Here is a 20,841-nt window from a genome sequence, read left to right on the forward strand (position 1 = left end):
GGCCCTATAGCATTTTAAAAAATAATAAATTATTAATTTAAGTAGGTTACTTATAAAAATTAGTATAGTTTAAAAATAGCTTAAAAAAAAGCTTTTAAACTTGTAGCTAAATTTAATATTTAACTTAAAAAAAAGGTAATAAGTAAAAAATACACTAAAAATAGCTATATAAAAAACGCCTTACTTAAATTCTTAGCTTATTTAAGCTTTATTAAAAGCGCTAAAAAAACGCAAAAATTACGGGTAACTAAGTAAGTAAATAATAATAAGTATATAATAATATATTATAATAATTTAAGCAAAGGTTAAGCAAGAAAATAAGCTAAAAAAAGTACTTAAAATAAAGTTATTTTAACCTTTTTTAACACGCCTATTAAAGTTATTATTTTAACCTTTTTTAACATGCCTATTAAACTTAATAATAATATTAATATACTAAAAACCTTTTTTTACCCTTTTATTATATTACTAAAGGCTTTATATTAAATACCTAAAAACTATTAAATAACCCCTTTTTAAGTAAATTTTATATAAATTTTTAGTTAAATAATTTTTAAGTATTTAAAGGCAAGCCCCGCGGGTAATAAGGTGCAGGATTTTAAAATAAAAATAAATTAATTTAATTATTAGTTAAAAAAGCTATAAAATACTTAGGGTTAAATATTAGGCTTTATAAAGTATTTTAACTATTACTTTATAAATTAGGCTTACTTAAATATTTTTTAATTATTATTAGCGCTATATTAAAGTATTTTAATATTAAATTTTTACGCCTAACGCGCAGGCAAGTTAAAATATTAGTTAAAAAAATAATAATTTAATATTTTACTATAATAAAAATCACACTAACTTGCTAATATAACTTAAATACTAGGTATTTTTAATTTTTAGTAATTAAACTAAAAGCCTGCTTAATAAAAATTTATAATTTTAAAAAATAAATATTAAATACCCTTTACTTAAAAATAAGGCCTCTTAATTTTTTATATAATATAATAATATTATACTTGCCTTTATAGGCGCTATTTTTATATAAAAATAAAGTTTTTTTACCATTATATAACTTTTTAAAAAGTTAATTAATTTTACTTTTATTTTATATAAGCATGTTATTTACTTTACCTTTAAAAGGGCCTTATAAAAATAAAATTAAATTATTAAATATTACAAGGCCTTAATACTTTACACCGTGTTACTTTTTATATTTTAAATAATAAAACTTTTAGTTATTTTTTAGCTTATAAACTAGCCTAAAAGTGCTATTTATAAACCCTTAAACTTATACCTTAAAATTATAAGCCATGGCTAGCTTATAAGCCTTTATATAAGTTAAAAAATAATATTAATAAAAAAATTTTTTAAAACACTAAGTTATATAAATTAAAGTATTAATATAAATAAATAAAAGCCATAAGTAGCTTTATTTAAAAAAGCTTTTTAAGGTTTTTATTTTATATAAAAATAAAAGGTAAGTAAAAACAAGGCATATTATAAGCTTATAATTTAGCTTATTATAGTATTAATATTTAATTTAACTAAGTTTTAAAAAAAATAAAAATTAATAAATTTCCCCTGCGTTAAAGCTATATTAAATTAGCTAAAAACTTTTATATAAAATTATATACCTTTTATTTATTAAAAATAAAAAAGCTAGCGCTCCCGCGGTAGCTAATTAAGGTTAAATTTAAAATAATAATAAAGCTTTAAACCTTAGTAAATATAGCTAACTATATTAATTAAGCCTGCCTTTTTTATATATACTATTAAAATAGTTATAAATAATATTATTTTTTTTATTTTAGGTAATGGTGGTAGTAATAAATAATAATATTAAGTAAACATGTTAAGTTTATGTTTTTATATAAATTACTATAATATTAAAAATATTTTTATTTTATATTTAATTTTAAATTTTTAGCTGGCTTGGCAAAGGCCTACACATGACGTCCGGGCGATAAAACCGGCAGTATTAAATTAAGGGGTGGCTCCAATTTTTGGCTGCAGACACGCTCTATTGAAGTCATGCGAGTGCTTCCTCACCAAAGTACGTACTATAATGGAAGGAGGGACTGTGCCTCTTCTAGACCCGAAGGGATCATGATCCCAGTTCCTCATCAGCAGTCGATCCCACGCTTACCCAATGTCGTCAATGATCGTCCTTGTTCTCGTTCACTCACAGTTCCTCAAGCCCGTCTTGCTCCTCTTCATCCTCGCCAATTCCCTGCAGCGCCATCCACTCCCCCACCACCCCCTCATAATCAGCAGGACGATACGCCTCCGTCCATTCCCTCCACCAACCCCTCAAACCACTCCCATTCCTCCTCGTTTCGACCCCAAGATCGCCAAGTAGCCCATCCACATACGGCAGACTATCGAACACCAGATCCTGATGCTGCCCGCCCAACCCACCCGTCTCGCGAGGCCGTCGGACCTCCCCGTAGACTCTGTCACGGATAGCCATGCTTCGAACGGCGGTGTACATGTCGGTGTCTAGATTAGACTTCTTGATGTCGTTGTCGTGGTCAAGAGGCAGATGCAGGTGGGCGATCCTATCGCTGAAGAGCGCTGTTATCCATAGGGCTTGCGCCTGGGCGACGAGGACGGCGTGGATGGAGACGGACATGCCGATGAAGGCGAGGTTCCTGCGCTCGATGAATTGGCGTTGGACAGGGAGGATGTCGCGGCATAGTAATGGAAATGCGGACTCATTCTCCTTCTCCCGCGAAACAGAGTGTTCATGGTAGGTAGGTGCATTCGGTGTCCGCCTAGGCAGGGTTCTCAGATACGGAACATCCTCATGGATTGTCTCGAGTGCCTCCTTCGTAAGGACTGAATCGTCTTCCTCCAACTCAGGCTGTTCACCTGCATCCGCCTGCAACTGCACAGGGATATCACACCTCCACCCCGTGCAGAGCACCAACGCATCAGCACCGAGTACATCGCCATTCCCCAAATGAACCCTCCCTTCACTCAGCTCCTCCAACTCAGCAATATGAACGCGTATCCTCCCCGCCCGCACAAGGTCAAACCAGCTCGTCTCGTAGTTGTGGATGCTGAGCGAGTTGCCCATCCAGAAGGGCGTGGTCCAGGGCTCGAGTTTCTTGAGGTCGGGGTGGGAGTTGTAGCCATTCATCTTTCGGATTATATAGTCGAGGTAGCTCCAGAAGAGATGCGTGATCCATTGCCCGAGTCTGGCTCGATGGAGGAACCTTTTCACCCATGATGGCCTGCTAGGGCTCGGTGTCAACGGATACGGTGCAGGAGCAGGGTCGAATAGCGTAAAAAGTCTGATAAGTGATAGTTTCGCCAGCGAGATCTTAAACGGACCGAGCGAAAACTGTCGTGGCCAGAGATAACTTGGTCCGCCTCCAGACGGCCGAATGACCATGTCGACCTGTGCGCCGGCCTTCGCAGCGGTATAGCACACGTCCCAGGCGGACTTGTTCCCCCCGACCACGACGACGCGCTTACACTGTGCCAGTGCCTGCGCCTGTTCTCTGAGTTGCTTCGAGTGCAGTATCAGCCCACCGAACGCTCTAGATCCCGGGATGTGCGGAATATATGGCGTCGACGTGAGACCCGTCGCGATGACCAGTTTCTTTGCGTAGATCTTCTCAACCCGCTGTGAACCAGCAGATCGGGACTCGGTTTTAACCTCCCATACCTCTTTCTCAATCATCGCATCAACAACCCTAGTCCCAAGCCTCACCCGCTCCGTGAGCCTAAAATGCCCCGCAACATCACACAGATACGCATGCACCACTTCCCCCGGAATATGCCCCGTCCCTTTACCCTCAACGCCATATCTCTCCGGAACCATGGGATAGTCACTCAGTTCATACGACCCGAAGACATTATTCGTCTTGAGGCCCGGGTAGAGTCTCTCGCGAGCCCAGGTTCCGCCGAGCGAGGATGCCTCGTCGACGATGACCAGTTTCGCGGATGGGTGGACTTGCAGGTATGTTTTGGCCATTGTGAGGCCGTGCAGGCCTTTATTGTAGTGGATGTTAGGTGTAGAAATAGAAACTAGTGGGAGCTGTGTGGACGTACCTGCGCCGACGACGAGGAGATCAACGGGGTCTTGATCCTGAGCCATAGCACTATTGATGACCTTGATGATAGAGACTTGATGTCCCAGCACTGCACCTTATATAACGGCTGGTCTTCATCGCACTGCATCTCGTATCCAGGCTCTGATTGGCGCCAGCTCAGCCTCGGATAGTCTTCGTGTCCCACATCCTCCGTGGCTTCTCCGCATCCCCTCTTCCTCTTCCCCAGATAAGCACTTCCCCCTCCCTGCTACCTAACCTATACCACCCCCCCTCACCACCCATCAAAATATCTTTCAACAGTGAAAAAGGCACAGAATCAACCATGACGACCGACCTCCATCCCGCCGCCGAAACCCTCATCACCACAGCGTCCGAATTCCTCGCCGAAGTCGCAGACCTGTCTGTACCCCTCCCCACCCCGACCCTTCTCACACCTTCCCCCCTTACCAACCAAACTAACACCCCCAGAACCCCCGGAACATCGCTAGAAACGCACCTAAACGCCTCCTACGGCCCCGGGAACCGGTACTACGAACGCTTCAAATCCCTAATCCTACACGCTCTCCAGGAAAACGAACCCTGGCTCGCGAGCGACGCCCTCGACGGGCCCAAATACCGACGCAGCAGACTGCTCGCCCCCTCCGAGCGCACGCGCTACTTTTCCATTACGACGGTGTACATGGAGTCCATTCCCGAATACAGAGGGCAGTACCATCTGCATCCGTACGGGGAGATCAACTGTGTGATTCCCGTCACTGAGGGCGCCGAACTCAAGGGGATGAATGGGTGGCAGGGGGCGGGGTGGACTTCGCCTGCTGCAGGGACGCATCATTATCCAGAGGTTAGAGGGGGAGCGCTGGTTGCGTTGTTCTTTCTGCCTGCGGGGCGGATTTCATATGCGGCCAGTCCGGAGATGGAGCAGCCGGTTTGTGTATGATTTATTTTCATGTATGATTCTGATCTAGGTCGTGATTAACATCGTGGTGTATTATTTCCGTACCCGCTGCCCAGATATGCGAATGAGAAGTATGTACAGGTGGTATCATAAGTGCTTAAGTGAAAGAGGCCGCTGCGCCAGGCACCAGCCGTTTTATCATATCCAAGCGTAGAGTCGTGCCAAAATGATCAAACAAATTCAAAACATGTCCATGTCGAGGGCGCTGGCGCTGGCGCTCATGGCTGCGTGTACGGTGTGAGCCAGCCTCCCTTTTCCCATTGTCCGGGTTGGTATACGGCGGCGTTGCGCGCTTGCTCCTCGTGGATTCCCGCGAGGAGCGTGTTCAATCGGTTGAAGTTGATTGGTTTCATGATCCACCCGTCAAACCCGATTTCCATGTACATCTGCGCGTCCTTCTCGAGCAGGGATGCGGAGACGGCGAAGATGGGGATGTGAAGCGGAGTCTCGCTTTGACTCTCGAACTGACGGATTCTCTTGGTTGACTCCATACCGTCCAGGATCGGCATCTGCAGCGGTGAGTACATAGCTGAAGTATAAACTAAGCCTACTTACTTGAATATCCATCAACACGACGTCCCATTGCGTCGGCTCCTCCGCATACGTGTTCGCACACTCTTCCCCATTGACTGTGAGCCGAACGGTGTGCCCAAGTTTCCCCAGTCGCTTCTGCAAGATTTTCGCGTTGATCGGGTCGTCCTCGGCCACCAGAACATGGAGAGGCGGTGGTCCCGGTCCACCTGCATTCGAATTGGGATCGGATGTAGATCGGTCTGTAGGCTGCGAGGCCGTCGATTCTGAAGGGTGATGCGCACTAGATGCTGTCGAATCGGTCGATCGTTTCGGGGGGTCTTGACCTTCGGTGTCTGATGCTTGTTCACCAGCATCGCTGGGTTGTACTTGCGACGCCTCGCGATCAGCACTGGGCGTGTCCGGTTGAGACGTTGGAGGAAGGTCTGGACGGCCGGTGCTGTCCTGGCTATTGCGTTTAGTACCGGAGGTACTGTCGACGAGAATCATATCCTCTCTCGTCGGGAACGCGGTCACAGAGTCCCTAGTGGTAACAGGAAGGTGTTCCAGAGTTGGGCTCTTTGTCTCCGAACCTTCGGGTATCGGGAACTGTAGCGAAATTTGAAAGCGACTGCCTTTTCCTTCTTCAGACCTGACAGTGAGCTGGCCCTGCATGTTGCGCACTATCCGAGCCACCAAGGCCAGTCCAAGTCCCAAAACAGCCTTCTCCGAGACCTCGCTGTGACTCTGAGAAGCGTTTTCATCGCCATGATCGCCATAGTAATGAGAGTCGTCTTCTCCCGAAACTTGCTCCAGCTCGCGGAATAGCAGCTCCAGCGTCTTCGGTGAGATACCTCGCCCAGTGTCCAAAACCGCAAACTTCACGGTCACCTTGTCCGGATCGCCTTCGCAGGGAGCGTGCCACGCTTCGACAGTCACTCCGCCAGTGGAGGTATGTTGTATCGCATTCGAGATAAGATTACTGATCGACTGCCGGACACGCCGCTGATCCCCAATCACAGTATCAGGAATTCCAGGCTGCGATAGAACGGTGTAATTCAATCCTTTGCGTTTCGCCTCGCTTTCGAACATGTTCGTGGCTTCGTTGAACGTGGTCGGCAAGTCGAAAGGTTCATCCTTGATCAGACTCTGACCCTTTTCCACATTGGTGAGGTCGAGAAGGTCATTGATGACATAGATCAGCGACTTCGATGCAGAGTAGGATTTGCTCAAATGATCTCTAGTCTCTCCGTCCAGCGCACCCTCGAGGGCAATCTCCAGATAGTTGACAATGGCGTTCAGAGGCGTGCGTACTTCGTGGGCGGAGTTTGCCAGGAGCAATTTGGTGAGGCTGGAGCTTTCCAAGGCGGCCTCTTGCTGCCGCCAGACCTTGATGAACTTGCCATACACCAGGCAGAGAACAGCAGCGGTATCGACTTCGGACTCGGTCCAGTCCCGGCATCGATCCAGAACAGTCTCGCTCCAGGTCTGAAAGCTTTTCCGGGGTTCGAGATGGCCTGCTGTGAACTTGGCCTGGTGCGGATTGCCGCCCCATTTGACCTCGGTGAGCTGACCGCGTCGGAAGAAGACAATAAAATCCAGACCGTCGGTCGACAGAGGCACGTATAGCAAGCCCGAGATATCCTTGAAGCCCGGAGGATAATTGAGGTCTCGGAAATCTTTGACGACGTGGTTGGATGTCAGAACCGAATTGTACTTTCGAACCTTGAGGTATTCCAACAAAGCCAGCATCTCCTGAGACTGGGGCGACTTGGCCAGAATCTTGATCTCACCGCGGATGCAGAGGGCACCGTAGTCGGCATCGACTAGACGAAGAAGATCGTCCGAAGAAGCAACGATGTAACCGGAGGGATTAGCATCGGTGGGAACTGTGTTGATAAGCTTGCGAGCCTGCAGTCGTGAAGCGTAGGATAAGCGCTCGATGTTTCTGGAAACGGTGTCACCGATCAAGCGACACATCTTTCGAATGGGGAAGGACACTCTCATGCCTCTCGTTCCGTATCCATGACAGGATATGAGGCCCCAGAGATCGTCCGCGCTGTTGATGCTTATTGACATGGAAGACCGAACTTCCATGTTGGCCAGATATTTGATGTGGATGGGAGACATCGCCCGGAGGTAGCCATGGGTCATGTCCAAGGGTGTTTCGAGATCCTCAAGTGACCGACACACAAGTCGGGCGGTAACATGGTCCCGGTCATAAAGCAGGCGAACTTTGTTTATTCGATAGAGGTCTCGCGCTTGTTTAGGGATATCCGCGGCTGGAAAGTGCAGACCCTTGAACAGATCAATACTCATTGTCGGGTTGACCAACTCCGAGACAACTTTGCCGTTGAACTGCGAGTCAAACTGATATATGAGAACGCGATGAAATCCTGTTAGCTCTTTGACAATGCCCGACGTCGTGTCCAGCAGCGTCTCCATGTTATCCGCACGGGCCAGCTGCTCCTGAATTTGGCTGACGATGCTAAAGACCTCCATGGCAGCTGCCTCGCCTCTTCGCCGGCGGGCACGACGTAATATGCGTAATGGCTGGTTGATGGCCATCGAGCTGCCGGCGATCTGCTCTATCGTGGGCATGATTTCGAGGGTATTGGCGGGAACGGCAGGGGAGACCTGGCCTGACATAGTCAGAGGATTGATCGGATCTTCCTCCAGCTCAAACTCGCAGACGACCAGGCCGTCGAGTGCAGGGCTGGTGTGCATGGCGCACCACACGCGGGTTGTACTGCCGTCTGGCTGATTCACAGTCAGAATGAACACCTCCGGGCCATCCACCGACGGGTCATAACCGTCATCCTTGACAAAATCGACATGGTCGAGAAAGTTATCCGCCTGGTCATCCGGAAAAATATCGCAAAAGGTGGGAAGGGAGAAGAGTTCGTTCGGAGTGTAGCCAAAGACGTCTTGTGAGTTTTCGCTCACGATGCGGACCACCATCTGCTCGTCCGGTTCTTCTCGCACGGCAACCAAGACACCAAAACTCTGAATGGCGCCGGGTATGTGGATCGGCTCGTCTTCACATGCTTTGAAGGAATCGACGGTCCTCCCAGTGATTACGGCATGGCCATCGTCGGTCACGACATGTCGGAATCGAGATGTCATGAGCTCGTAAGGTTGTTGATTGTGGGGGTGCTCCCCATCCGAGCTGGGGGTAAAGATGGTGTTGTCGTCGCCCTTGTGAAGCCCTGCAGTGTTGGAGCGTGGTCTGCTGGAGGACGAGTCTGACATCCGCTGAGACGAAGCAGGCTCGGAACTCTCCGGCGTCACCCCCGCGTCTCCGCTGGTGTCCGTCGAGGTTGTCCTGCTATCCGACCGCAAACGAGTCCAGGTGTGATCATCGATAATCGAGAACTGGCGAGCGCCACCGGTCGGAGAAAGGGGACTCTTGACGATGTGCGAGGGAGGTTCGGAGGACGAGGAAGGGTCGAGCGAGACTAGCGACCGGATGGGATAGACTCGGTCAGAGACACCGATCGATCTGTCGTGCGAGGGAGCGGAAGCCGCTCCCTGGTCTGGAGCTGCCGCTGAGGGATCAAGGACGGGGGTAGGCGTTTCATCGTGAGGGGGATCCCCTGGCGGAAGGGCGGGAGGGGTTTGGTCGGACATCCTCGAGGGAGAGCAAGGATGCGCTCAGCAAGCTCGGTGCATTAGGTTCGATCTGAGGGCAGCAAATCCGGGGAGGAACAGGTGAAGCGAGGAAAGTCTGGCTAGGTGAGGGAGCAAGGCCAAGTGCGGGCGAGAGCAAGGAACGCTGCGGGGCTCGTGGGCGGCCGGAGTGAAATCACAGGCGAGTCAAGCCACACTCAGCACAGAGGGCAGAGGCGAGATCGAAGAGAAAAACAGCAGGAGATGGCATTTCCGAGGCGAGGCGTGGGAAGGCAGAGCGAACTGATGTCTGCCCGTCCTGCCCGCCTGCCTTGGAAGAGCCCGGTCACATGACCCCCGGGGCCGGCACCCGCCAATAGAGACGCCCCTGGCAGACTGTTCCAAGGCACGGCGGTGGGTTTGCCAATGACCATCGCCCGAATCGTTATGGACCCAGCCGATCCCACTCGATCGAGATGCTGAATTTGAACAGCGCGGATTCGTGAATCGACGATGTGAAATGGAAGAACGGGGAGTTGACCTGGAGAGAGTCGAGAGTCGAGACTGAAGTCGAGAATGTCGAGCTCGACGTCGAGGCTTTGTTTGTTTGGCCGCCTACGTCATTGGCATGCTCGCAGCCATGTGATTCTGGAAATCGACCACAGCTGACTCAGCCGGAGCAAGCGGGCCGCTGGCGGGCCTTCGCTTAATCGGAACCTGGCCAGGCCTGGGACTGATTTCATGATTTCAAAGTCGAATATTTGACGCAAGCCAGCTTCCTAAGAATCGGACATACTGGCACATATGTTGTCCAGATTTACAAGCCCTTGTAGACCATTGGAGGTGGAAGCGAACAAGTCGAAGAACAGGCAGGATATTTCTGTATGCCGCGGAGCCAAGAAGATCTCGGGGTCCTGGACAGTGACTCCGTAAAGCCACAATGACTCCAAAGGTGTGGCTTTCCTGTGGCTTTCGCTGGAGGCGCCTCCGCGTCACGTGACTCTAGTACAGCATACAAACCATCACATTTAACATCAAGCGTCCTATATATGGCAAAGTGTAAGAGAGAGATAGACCGGGCTAGACCATTAGATAGTCTGTTAGTGTTGCTGCATTACGCTTATGGTCAGACGAGAGCCGATCGTTGACTCACAAGTTATTTACCACGCAGTCGAACACGACCAGCAGCTCAACAATCCATACAGCTGTGCCAATTCATCATGCATATAGAATGACTCAAGCTCTGTGATACCTTGCCCTTTTAGGTGCCCGACAAGCACGAATTGACTTGGCTTGTAATTCTCCCGTAAGCTTGATTCAAGAGCAGATATATATAGTTGGGGCATGCTTCCATCTCAACCAATATTTCTATGCAGACTTCAAGTATTCCTTAAAGAAAACTATGAGCTGCAATAGGGATTCATGCCTGCATAAGTATACTAGGTAAGCAACCTTGGAAGAGGAACACCCGGCCGCTCCCCTCATGATGAACATCACCTTTCACTCGCCGAGATGAAGCACGGGCATTGCTTAAGGCCGTGCATATGTATACCTCAAGGTTACTGAATATTGTCACTATCACTGAGATTGATGTCCTATCCTTGTGGAACTTCTGCTGACACGTTAGGCCCCCTTAGTAGATATACATGACCGAGACACCTGCTTGTCATCGCTGACACGTCCGGCCCATACTTCGCAGACTTGATTGGTAGGTAGACTGGAAGTGCATAGGCCACGAATACCTCTGTTGGACTAAAGCGAACGCTGACCGTATCTAGCCAAGTAATGTTATGTTTGACAACCTCAAATTAACTGGATTAGCAGTGCTTGATACACCTCAAGGTACTCCCTGATAAGCCTCATTGAGCGACCACGAATCATGGATAATCAGTTAGTAAATCTCACATAAGATACATTTATGCTCACTGGGTTACTTGATCTCCATCCTCCGCTCTGAGCCGTACAGAATGTACCCTACTCTTTGGTAGACAGCTCGTACATACACCTTCCACCAGCAGCCAACCCTATGGGACGAATGACATCGTCACCCCGCAATCATCCCCAGAAACATCCGCAGCGTGAGGAGTAATAGCCGCAATGCGAATCATCCTCGAGTAATCCAGCCAATAAAACACGCGTGATTGCAGTCATTGTTTACAAATCGTGACTTCCGCCGGTAGCCGAGCGCTGACGTGCCCGAGTCCGCCGCGCCTAGCCGCGCCTGCCGTATACTTAACCTTCACTGATACAGCACGAACAAGCGGTGGAAGCGGGAGTTTCTCACTGTCAGTGACGGAGAGATAGACGGCACCATGCTGCAATTATTACTCCCGGCGTCCTGGCCGGCTGCGCTGCTGGCTGGCGTTGTATTGGTATATACTCCTTATACTACCCTCCCCAGGTATAACCCGATCACTAACAAACATACAGCCCCTCCTCTGGACCCTCTACGCCAAAACCCTGCACCCCCTCTCTCGCGTCCCGGGCCCCTTCCTCGCCTCGATCACCCCCTTCGTCCAGCTCTACCACGGCCTCAAAGGCGACCGGCACCTCTGGATCTACGACCTCCACCAACGCTACGGCGACCACGTCCGGCTTGCGCCGAACTTCGTCTCCATCAATAACGTTGAAGGCCTGCACAGGATCTACGGACACGGGAATAAATTCCGCAAGGCGGACTTCTATAACGGGTTCCTGGCGATTCCGGGGGTTTATAACACGCATAATGCGATTGATAAGGTTGTGCATGGGCGGAAGAGGAGAGTACTCAGTCAGGCGTTCTCGGATGCTGCGCTCAAGGGGATGGAGGATGTTATGCTGCTTCATGTGAGGCAGTTGTGTTCGATTCTTGGGGGCGAGAAGCCGCGGACGAACGCGGATAAGGAGGGCTCGACGTTTAATATGGCGAATTGGTTTGGATACCTGACGTATGATGTTATGGGCGAGTTGTGCTTTGGGAAGAGCTTTGATATGCTTATTGATGGGGCGAAGAGGAGGATGGTTCATTTGGTTGATCGCGCTGCGTATCGGCACTACGTTGTATGTGCCCTGCCCTCTTTGCGACTGATCGCTGACGAGATAGTGCGGTCTCTGGATGCCTCTGCACCGCTGGCATCTCGACCAGATCTTTATCCGACGACTGACGAATGACCGGTGGAATTTCATCATGGAGTCGAGACAGGAAGCCAACAAACGGGCCAAGGAGAGGGCGTCTCTCGGGAAAGACGCGAAGAAGGATTTCTTCTACTACCTGCTCAACGCGCGCGACCCTGAAACCGGAAAAGGCCTTGCGACCCAGGAACTCTGGGGCGAGGCGAATGTTCTCATGATCGCCGGCAGTGATACCACGTCCACCAGTCTCTCTGCCGCCATCTTCTACCTGGTCCGCAACCCGCACGCTTTGAGCAAACTGCAGAATGAAGTCCGGTCTCACTTTAGCGACGTCGAGCAGATTGTCACCGGCCCCGAGCTGAACCAGATGACATACCTGAAAGCTTGCATTGACGAGGCGATGCGTCTCGCTCCCGCAGTCCCAGGGTCTATCCCGCGAGAAGCATCGGACCCGGTGGTCACTGTGGACGGTCTCGTTCTCCCGGAAGGAACCGGCTGCGGTACTCCTCCATACTGCATCCACAGACGCCCGGACTACTACCGCGAGCCTCTGAGCTACCTGCCTGAGCGCTGGATCGAGGGCTCAACCTGCAAGACGGCAGACTCTGACTGGACTGTGACGAAGGATGAGGTGGAAATCGCCCGCAAAGCATTCTGTCCCTTCAGCATTGGTCCCCGGGGATGTATTGGGAAGAGCATGGCGCTGATGGAGATGCGAGTCACCTTGGCTAGGCTGATGTATCTTTTCGATTTTGAGCTGGCGGATGCAACGGGCGAGGATGAGAGTGGGCACTTCAAATTGGTGGATCACTTTGTTGTCTCCAAGACTGGGCCTAATGTTGTTGTGAGGAAAAGGCAGGCTTGATTATTGTTACACTGATGGATGAGATATGAACAATGTGCAATTCTAAGACATCCCTAGTCTTTCTTACGTTCCATGCATGTAGTTCCAAGGCGCCACTGAGGGAAGTGCAATCTAACTCTGGACGATACGCCTTCGCAGCACCCTTTGGATATGGTTTCGGCCGCTACAACAATGTGCAAAGACCAATATTTAGCCTGCCTAGAATTTGACAAGCTTATCATACTCTGCTCAAGCCTCGGCTCACCAGCCAGACTCGGTTACCTCCGGACATCCTGCAGGTGCGCCACCGGACACACTCCGATGGTCCAAACTTCCAAAGCCACACTGTCACTCGTCACCTGTCACACTGTTAGTGAAATACAGCGGAACCAGTCCGTGCCCACAAATAGAACTCAAGATAGAGTGTCACAAACTTCCTTCGCTTTTGGGTGGATCGCCGTAGCTCCAAACCAACCTATAAGCATTGCCAACGGCCTTACACAAAGCTTCAGCCTTCCCCTCACCGGCTTTTGACGCCTTGCGGGGTGTTCCGCCTCCAGAGTCTGGGGAAGTCGAGGCTTGGAAGTTGGTGCTTTATGCGGGGGTTTGCGTGTTTGAGAGCCGCATTTTTCGCCCGCAAAACGGACGGGAGGGCTGCTACCTAGCACTCCGTTCCACACCCCCAGACCAACCCAGGGTACTGCCACGATGCCCTCGGACTTAGACGCTGAAAAGCCCAGCGCGATCGCGCTCGAGGGCAGCCCACCTGCGCCTGCGGATGAGTTTCCCAAGGACATACAGAAGCGTCCTGCGCAAGATGGATACCTGGCTTATACCCATGCTTGCGCTCCTGTACCTCCTTGCGTTCCTGGATAGGGGCAACATCGGCAATGCGGAGATCGAGGGCATGCTGCATGATCTGGACATGAAGGGGTGGAGTATAATTGGTGTTGTGAGCCTAGCACCTGATAATAGAATGAAATGATAGGGAGGGCGTGGGCTGATGGGCGTGGCAGTGACTGGACGGTCTTCTTCTTCTTCACGTATGTTGCTTTCGAGCTGCCGAGTAATCTGCTGCTTGAGAAATTGCGCCCGTCGAGACCCCTTCCGTGGCTGATGGTTGCTTGGGGGGTTGTTATGGTGCTCACCCCTAGTCCTCCTCAACGTCTTGTAGGGAGTATAGTGCTGATAAACAGAAAAGACGTTAATGGGAATCGTCCGCGATTACCATGGCCTCCTGATAGCGCACTTCTTTCTCGGTGTCGCGGGTACGTCTCGCGACCTACCAACATTCACCCAGCCCTATACCCGCGCCATCCAACTGACGCTGCAGGTGCTGTATAGAAGCAGGCCTCTACCTTGGAATAGCATACTAAATAACCCTTTATTCTGGCGTGGGCTATAGCTGTACGCCTACCTACCCCCTTCTAGCTTTTTCCGCCCCTTCTCTTGCGGGTGGTAGCCTCTTCTCACACTTAAGGCTAACATGGTGACAGAAGATGGACGGCGTCGCCGGCTACGCCGGCTGGCGCTGGATCTTTATCCTCGAGGGGATATTGACGGTCCTTGTTGGTCTTGTCGCGCTGTTCGGCATGTACGATTCCCCTGAGACGGCGGCACGGGTTTCTGACGCAGCAGGAACGGGAGTATGTGATTCATGCGTTGCGGACTCAGACGCAGGCCTTGCCTGGACATGGAAATGTTGTACAATATGGATATGCGGAGGCAGAGGTAGAGGCAGCGCAAGGACAGACCAAGTTCCGCGCGAAATACGTCCTCGATGCCCTGGGCGACTGGCAGATCTACGTCGGGCTGTTTAGTACATATCCCTCCCTATCTTCCCTTCTTCCATTCTAATATTCGCATTGTACTGGGACATAACATCCCCCCTCTACGGCATACCCTTCTTCCCCCCTCCATCATCCGCGATCTAGGCTACACCTCCTCAACGGCCCACCTCTTCACCGTGCCGATCTACATCACCGCCGCGGCCGTCGCCGTCTTCGCCATGTACCTGTCCGACCTGGTTAGGACGCGCTCGCCGTTCATCCTCTTCTTCATGAGGTTTATTGCGATGGGTTTGTGGTTGTGCTTGTGGCTGGGGCTCGCGGGGTGTCCGGGGATCGCGGGGTGTCTGGGGCTGTGTATCTGGGGGCTTTGTTGCTGTTGTTGGTTTGTCTCCCTCCCATTCACCCCTCCCAGTTATCCCGATCTGTGTGCAGGTGATGTATAGGTTGGCTACCTAGATAGGGCTAATCTTAATGTGCGTATAGAGATATACGCCGCCTCCCGGGCAACGTCACCTGGATCAGCGTGAATATAGCAGGCGAATATAAACATGCTGCTGGGATGGCCGTGCACATCGGGCTGGGAATCTGGCTGGGGCTTCATACCTAGGTACGCCACCGTACAAACTGTTATGTCTCTAACGTGTTGTATAGCAATGGCATCGAACTTCTACCGCGAGCAAGACGCCCCGCGATACGTCCTCGGCCACGCCCTCGAACTCGGCTTTTGTCAGGGCTGCTCGGTATCATTGCGGTCCTTATCCTGCCGTGTCGTATAGCCGCATCAACAGGAAGCGAGACGGACTGGATATCTCGTCGTTGGATTGGATAGCTATGAGATGGGCAAGCTGGGCGATCGCTCGCCGCTGTTTAGGGTTATGCTGTGATTCTCATCACATACAACCAGAGCACGGGGATAGATATACCGTGTATGGACATGGACTCATAGCAGAACATGCCTATTAAAGACCAGGGCTAAACATACAGACAGTGCTAGAACTAGATAAAATCAAACCAACCCCCAATCCTCCCTAATAATCTCCGCCCCCCGCTCCGCAACAGCATACACACTACTCATGATATTCCCGGACACATTATTCGGAAACACGCTTGCATCAACGACACGCAGTCCCTCCACGCCTTTAACGCGCAGCCTCGAGTCCAGTGCATCGCCCATCGCCACAGAGCCGCAGATGTGGTACTCGCCCACGACAACATCGCGAACAGCTTGCTTCGCTTGCTCCAGGTCCTGCAGGTCCAGTGAGGGGTCGGGGAGAGAGCGGTTTGCGATGGAGGTGTTCAATGGAGAGGCGTGGGATACTTTATCCGCCCAGCGGAGGAATGCAGCTAGGACGGTGACGTCTGCGTCGTGCGTGATGTAGTTTGGTTGGATTGTGGGTGGGGTGGAGGGGTCTACCATACCATCCATCCTGTTAGAGCGCCTTTATTCTCTAATGCTGGTGAGATGGGGCAGAGGACATACCGTTATTCTGGATGTGTATATACCCCCTCGACACAGGGTACTGCAGACACAGCGCCGCCGTCGCACCAACAGGCTCGCCCGGCGGCGGCGGCCTGAACAGGTCCCGCTGGTGCTCGACGCCGTCTTTATCGACGGTCCCAGGGAGGAAGACGAGCTGCAGGTTCGCGGAGATGTTGCTCTCCAGGTGCGCCACCACCTGGTCCAACTGTTTCTCGTGGAACGGAGAAACAGGCTTGATGGCGCGGATACTCTGCACGATGTCGTCGAGTTCCGAGGGCGACAGGATGCTGCGTGCCGGGATGAAGCCCTGCGTGCTTGCGATCGAGCTTAAAGGCCCCGTCCCGGTCTCGACGTACTGCTTTGCTGCGGCGCTCGCGGCGTCGGGGACTTGTGCCAAAGTATCTGTCGTTATGGTGCCCGGCTGCATCGACCAGATGATCACGGTGAGGCTGTGATCCTGGACGTTTGCGCCGACGCCGCGGTTCTCGATGAGACAGTTTACGCCCGCTGCGTCCAGAACATCTGGGTCGCCGATCCCTGAGAGTTCTAGGATCTGCGGGGATTGGATTGTCCCGCCGCAGACGATCACCTCGCGGCTTGCGCGGATTGTGTACTCAGTCCCCTGGAAGGTGACGCTCACTCCTGTTGCTCTGGTCCCGTCCAAGAGTACTTTGTTGACCCGGGCTTCGCAGAGAAGCTTCAGGTTGGGTCGGGACCGGTTTGCTTCGTAGTACTCGCGTCCCGCGTAGCTTCGTTTTCCCTTGTTTGGCCCTGTGCGTGCCACGGCGCCGAGCGTGTGGTAGAAGCCGATGTGGTCGCCGCTCCAGGCGTCGAGAGGCATGTCGGGAAGGTTTGCAGTGGCCCCGCAGGCTTTCACGAAGTCGTGCTCTATGGGCAGGAGGGCGTCGTTGAAGCTGGTCCTTATAGGGCCCGTTGTGCCGTGGTGTTCGGGGGCCAGCGGCGATGCGGCATTTATGGGTTCGAGGGTCTGGACTCGCATGTTAGACCGTGTTCTTTTGTTGGAATAGGGGAGGTGGACCTGATGCTTCCGCATGTACCTCTTCATACTCGCCGCAGACCAGCCCTGATCACCGGTAAGAGCCGCCCAGTCGTCGTAGTCCTGCAGCGAGCCGCGGACGTACATCATGTAGTTGATGCCGCTTGAGCCGCCGAGGAGTTTTCCACGGGGAATATGGTGGACCTTGTTGTTGTTTCCGGGCTGCGGCGCGGTATACAGACACCAGTCGTACTCGGGGTCCTCGAACATGTGCATGAAGGTTGCCGGGGTGTCGACGAGCGGGTCGCCGATCTTGTACTTGCCTGCTTCGACGATTCCCACGTTGACGCTGGGATTCTCGCTTAGACGGGCGGCGACGGCGAGGCCGGCTGTGCCGCCGCCGCAGATGATGAAGTCGAAGGGGGTGGAGGTGAATTCGTCGATTGAGGAGACGGGGGAGGGAGGAGCGTTGCCGTTGAGTTTGGGATCGGTCATGGTGAGTGAACGTTTATGCTGGTATTGATGTATAGCAGGAACTTGAGCGGGGAGCACAACAACCCTCACGAGGGTGAAATGGCCTTTTATACGTAGCTTCGGTGGCCGGATCTCGTAGGCACTGGACGCCTGGGCTGGACAAAGAAACCTTACCTACTGCCTACCCCGGCATCATATGCCAACCCCACCCCCGCGAAGGATCCATGGCATCCATGGCGGCTGTTCGTAATGTCTGCTCATTCGCCCAATGGCCAGTGCGGGGAATCCTAAGCATCATCCGCGGCTGCTCGGTGCAGTGCTGCCATGTAAGCTTATTTGGCACGGGCGTTGACGTGCTGGACGCCTTATACGCGTCCCGCCGGAGCGGAAGGCCTGGTATTCGTCCTTCAGCTTCAATTTATCAAAAGCGGGGATTGACCCGTCACACGTCAGCTTATACCCCGGCGTGCTTTCTCGAGATATGACTGGCCCTGTGGAACGCGAGAATGTTGTGTGCCGTCGGCGGGCGAATATCCCATCCCACCGACTAAGCCTGGCAGACTGGTGGTCCCCCGCAATGCGAGGCCGTGTGTGTAGCCGTATCCAGTGGCATAGAGTGATAAAAGAGGATTTGCATTCGATTCGAGGCCACCTGCACCAGGTATTCTTTCTAGTTATAGCGGCGGTGGTATAGCCCATTGACTCGGAACTCCGAGCAGGCCGCCCATCGTGGTTCCCATGCTCTTGGGGCTCTGTCACCTATTTGTCTCAGACCTGAATGATATGTTGCAAACTCGTCAGTTCGCTATATAGGTATCAGCAGTCGGGCGGCTCTGAGAATGGCTATTGGGAGAGAGAGTGCGCTCCAGAAGCGATAGGAATTTACCCTGCCCAGGACAGGACAGGACAGGGATAAACGGGCCAGGCCACGAAGCCTGGATGACGCTCGATGACCGAGTCGAGAATCGACTGAGAGATTGAATCCATTCCGCGGATGGCATTATGAATCGAGCAAGAGTGACGAGTACAAGTAATGACAAGAACAACAAGGACAGAACAACAAAGAACAAGAAGATAAGAACGATGAGAGATAAGATAGAAGATAAGAGCTTGTAGCACAAGACTTTGAAAAGGGAAGGTCCTTCCGTGCCCTGCATCCAGCTGCATGAGCACACCAACCCGAGCTCATTTAAGGCTTCATCACCTTTGTCTCTCTCTCTCCCAACCATCATCCAAATCAACAGAATGCCCGACCTCTTTGTCGATCTTGTCGCCCCGAACGGCACCCGCTACACCCAGCCCACGGGCCTCTTCATCAACAATGAGTTTATCGCGTCCAGTGGGCAGACCATCACCTCGCTTGACCCCGCGTATGTCCCCTGAATCGTCCGACGAACCCGTGGACAGTCACTGACCAGCATAGCACCGACGAGCCCATTGCCACCGTCCACGCAGCCAGCCCAGAAGATGTCGATCGCGCCGTGAACGCCGCCAAAGCCGCCCTCGCGCACCCATCGTGGAAGAAGCTCCCTGCGACCGACCGGGGCCAGCTCATGGGCCGACTGGCCGATCTCATGGAGCAGAACAGGGAGTTGTTCGCAACAATCGACGCCTGGGATAACGGCAAACCGTACCATGTTGCGCTGAGTGAGGACCTGGTCGAAGCGATCGGGACGATTCGGTACTACAGCGGCTGGGCCGACAAGACGTTCGGACAGACCATCAGCACAACGCCTGAGAAGTTCGCGTATACTATCCGGCAACCGGTTGGCGTTGTTGGGCAGATCATCCCGTGGAACTACCCTTTGTCCATGGCCTGCTGGAAGCTAGGGCCCGCTCTGGCTTGCGGCAATACAGTTGTCCTCAAGCCAGCGGAACAAACACCGTTAAGCGCGCTTATACTGGGAAAGCTGATAAAGGAGGCTGGATTCCCACCGGGCGTCGTGAATATCGTCAATGGGTACGGTCGGGAGGCTGGCGCAGCTCTGGCAGGTCACCCCCTTGTCAACAAGATCGCGTTTACAGGGTCCACCATGACAGCCCGCGAAATCATGAAGCTGGCCGCGGGCACGCTGAAGAACATCACCCTTGAGACCGGCGGCAAATCGCCTCTACTTGTCTTCCCCGACGCCGACCTAGAGCAAGCCGTCAAGTGGTCGCACTTCGGCATCATGTCCAACCAGGGCCAGATCTGCACCGCCACGTCCCGGATCTACGTCCACCACGACATCTTCCAGTCCTTCCTATCCAAGTTTAAAGAAGCCGTCGAGACGACATCCAAGATCGGCAACCAATGGGACGAGACAACCTTCCAGGGCCCACAGGTGACGCGCGCCCAGTACGACCGGATCCTCTCGTACATCGAATCCGCAAAGAAAGACGGCGTGGAGGTCGTCACCGGCGGCTCAGCACACACGCCTTCAAGCGCGAAGAACAAGAACGGCTACTTCATCCAGCCGACCGTGTTCACCGGCTCGAGCGATACCCACGCCATCGTCCGCGAAGAGGTCTTCGGCCCCGTGGTTGTGATCCTCCCATTCGCTAGCGAAGACGAGGCCATCCAGCGCGCGAACAACACGACATACGGTCTCGGCGCGGCGGTGTTCACGCGCGATTTGGAACGCGCACATCGCGTTGCGGCGGAGATCGAGGCCGGCATGGTCTGGGTTAATAGCAGCCAGGACTGCGATCCGCGCGTGCCGTTTGGGGGCGTCAAACAGAGTGGGATTGGGCGGGAGCTGGGCGAGGCCGGGCTGGAGGCTTATACGCAGGTTAAGGCTGTGCATGTGAATATGGGGAATAGGCTTTGATTGGGTTGGATCGAGTGAGTGGGTTGAGGGCTATACTAGGGAAGAATCTTCCTATATCGGATTCTACCTACCTACCTAACCTTAAGGTACATACAACAATAGAACCTGTATGATGAACTTGGACTTAGGGCAGAGTTAGCACAGACCAATGCGCAACCACGAATCTTGAATAGCCGATGTGCGCAGGTAGTCGATGAAGAACCCAGCTC

General features: G+C 52.0%; 6 protein-coding genes across 6 annotated transcripts; 3 read left to right on the forward strand and 3 right to left on the reverse strand.

Moving 5' to 3' along the window:
- Positions 1-2,173: 2,173 nt before the first annotated feature.
- Positions 2,174-4,096, reverse strand: DSM5745_09939 (flavin-containing monooxygenase; the record flags this gene model as incomplete). The annotated part of the gene is made up of 2 exons (XM_026751955.1): positions 2,174-3,990; positions 4,051-4,096. 2 exons carry the CDS (start codon positions 4,094-4,096, stop codon positions 2,174-2,176), a joined length of 1,863 nt encoding a protein of 620 aa, XP_026599687.1.
- A 278-nt stretch (positions 4,097-4,374) lies between these two features.
- On the forward strand, positions 4,375-4,989 carry DSM5745_09940 (uncharacterized protein; the record flags this gene model as incomplete). The annotated part of the gene is made up of 1 exon (XM_026751956.1): positions 4,375-4,989. One exon carries the CDS (start codon positions 4,375-4,377, stop codon positions 4,987-4,989), a length of 615 nt encoding a protein of 204 aa, XP_026599688.1.
- A 236-nt stretch (positions 4,990-5,225) lies between these two features.
- On the reverse strand, positions 5,226-9,147 carry fphA (putative sensor histidine kinase/response regulator; the record flags this gene model as incomplete). Its single annotated transcript, XM_026751957.1, has 2 exons — positions 5,226-5,516; positions 5,563-9,147. 2 exons carry the CDS (start codon positions 9,145-9,147, stop codon positions 5,226-5,228), a joined length of 3,876 nt encoding a protein of 1,291 aa, XP_026599689.1.
- Positions 9,148-11,438: 2,291 nt separating this feature from the next.
- Positions 11,439-13,102, forward strand: DSM5745_09942 (cytochrome P450; the record flags this gene model as incomplete). Its single annotated transcript, XM_026751958.1, has 3 exons — positions 11,439-11,498; positions 11,557-12,165; positions 12,209-13,102. 3 exons carry the CDS (start codon positions 11,439-11,441, stop codon positions 13,100-13,102), a joined length of 1,563 nt encoding a protein of 520 aa, XP_026599690.1.
- A 2,775-nt stretch (positions 13,103-15,877) lies between these two features.
- On the reverse strand, positions 15,878-17,843 carry DSM5745_09943 (GMC family oxidoreductase; the record flags this gene model as incomplete). Its single annotated transcript, XM_026751959.1, has 2 exons — positions 15,878-16,281; positions 16,352-17,843. The coding sequence occupies 2 exons, from the start codon at positions 17,841-17,843 to the stop codon at positions 15,878-15,880; spliced, it is 1,896 nt and encodes a 631-aa protein (XP_026599691.1).
- A 1,224-nt stretch (positions 17,844-19,067) lies between these two features.
- DSM5745_09944 (aldehyde dehydrogenase ALDH) lies at positions 19,068-20,632 on the forward strand (the record flags this gene model as incomplete). Its single annotated transcript, XM_026751960.1, has 2 exons — positions 19,068-19,192; positions 19,246-20,632. The coding sequence occupies 2 exons, from the start codon at positions 19,068-19,070 to the stop codon at positions 20,630-20,632; spliced, it is 1,512 nt and encodes a 503-aa protein (XP_026599692.1).
- Between the last annotated feature and the right edge of the window lie 209 nt (positions 20,633-20,841).

Source organism: Aspergillus mulundensis (assembly GCF_003369625.1).
Source record: "Aspergillus mulundensis strain DSM 5745 chromosome Unknown scaffold_13, whole genome shotgun sequence".
Taxonomy (NCBI): domain Eukaryota; kingdom Fungi; phylum Ascomycota; class Eurotiomycetes; order Eurotiales; family Aspergillaceae; genus Aspergillus; species Aspergillus mulundensis.